The sequence below is a fragment of the Nannospalax galili genome, unplaced genomic scaffold (genome assembly GCF_000622305.1).
Source record: "Nannospalax galili isolate Female #2095 unplaced genomic scaffold, S.galili_v1.0 scaffold443, whole genome shotgun sequence".
NCBI lineage: Eukaryota > Metazoa > Chordata > Mammalia > Rodentia > Spalacidae > Nannospalax > Nannospalax galili.
In genome coordinates, this window is record NW_008352479.1 from 5,076,660 (window position 1) to 5,077,936 (window position 1,277).

General features: G+C 48.9%; 1 protein-coding gene across 1 annotated transcript in view; it reads right to left on the reverse strand.

Annotated features, from left to right (window-relative positions):
• Positions 1-592: 592 nt before the first annotated feature.
• The window catches only part of Tmem158 (transmembrane protein 158), a 1,496-nt gene continuing 811 nt past the window's right edge, over positions 593-1,277 (reverse strand). Inside the window, 1 exon segment of the mRNA XM_008849510.3 lies at positions 593-1,277. This exon segment is cut by the window's right edge and continues 9 nt beyond it. Coding sequence (XP_008847732.2) covers positions 1,218-1,277 — 60 coding nt within the window. The 3' untranslated portion in view covers positions 593-1,217.

Below are 1,277 nucleotides of genomic sequence, written 5' to 3' on the forward strand. Positions count from 1 at the left end.
GGTTGGGGAGATGGCTCAGTAAAGTGTTTGCTTACTGAGGATAAGAACTGGGTTCCCCAGCACCCATGTATAAAGCTGGGAGTGGAGGTGTACATTTGTAATCCCAGTACTGAGGAGGCAGAGATAAAGGATTCCAGGGGTTTGCTGGCCAACAGTCTAGCTGAATCTGCCAGTTTCAGGTTAACTGGGAGACCCTGCCTTGAAAAATAATATGGAGGGTGATTGGGGAAGAGACTAAAGATTGATCTCCCCACACATATGCATGTAGGGGTGAGTGCACTTGCACACACACATGAACACATGCATACATACCACACACACTACAATTTCCATGAAAGACACTTAGCTCACAGAACTATTGATTTTCTTGGGGCATCAAGTGAAAAGATAAATCATGCCAAGCTGTGTGCTTCTTCCCCCTAGTAAGGGGGGGTGGGTGGGCAGCAAGCTGAACCATTCTGAAATGGATGTCACCTGTTCCAGCCAGGGAGGCAGATGGTTCTAGCTTTTCAGGAATTCCCTCCTTCAGGTTTCATTTACATCTTGGATTCCTTTCCCAAAAGTCTATAAAAGAAATGGCTACATACACAGCTCTGGAGGAAAATGTCTGTATTAAAAGCCAGAAAACCACATAAGTACAAGAAACGCCCACCAGGCCACGTCACTGAATAGATCAACTTGGAAAAGGTTCATAAAGTTCTTTTTCAGCGGTAACAATAAATCGGTGTCAAATCCTTCCCGTGCCCTCCCCCCACCCTGTTTAAATAAATAAAAAACAACAAGCTTCAAGTACAACTACGTTCAGATACAAAGAGCTCTTGTTACTACGGCGATAGCAGTTGAATCTTTTTGTTTTGTATTTTTTTTTTTTTTTTACTAAAACTTTCGTTTAAAACAGTTATTAAATATATAAAACAAATACACAGGATCTGGTCACTTTCTGCCAAGAATAAAGAGCACAAGGGCGCGAGAAGGGGGTGCCAAAGGGAAAGGGCTCATTTCCCTCGTGTCCTCGAGCCACACGTGGCTCCCACCCTTCCGTCCGAGGGCTCGCCCCTGCTTTTCAAAGCACAAACCTCGCTTTTCTATCATGCTGGGGCCTCTCTGCGGTCCCCTCCCGGGAAAGGAACGGACACTAAGGACAGCACGAAGAGCACCTGCCGCGACTCCGGCGAGGGAGGCGCGCGCGGGCGCGGACACAGCGCGGACGCCGGGGGTCACTTGGGGGCGACCCCCGAGGTGACGGCCGCGGCGGCGGCGGCTGCAGCAGCGGCGGC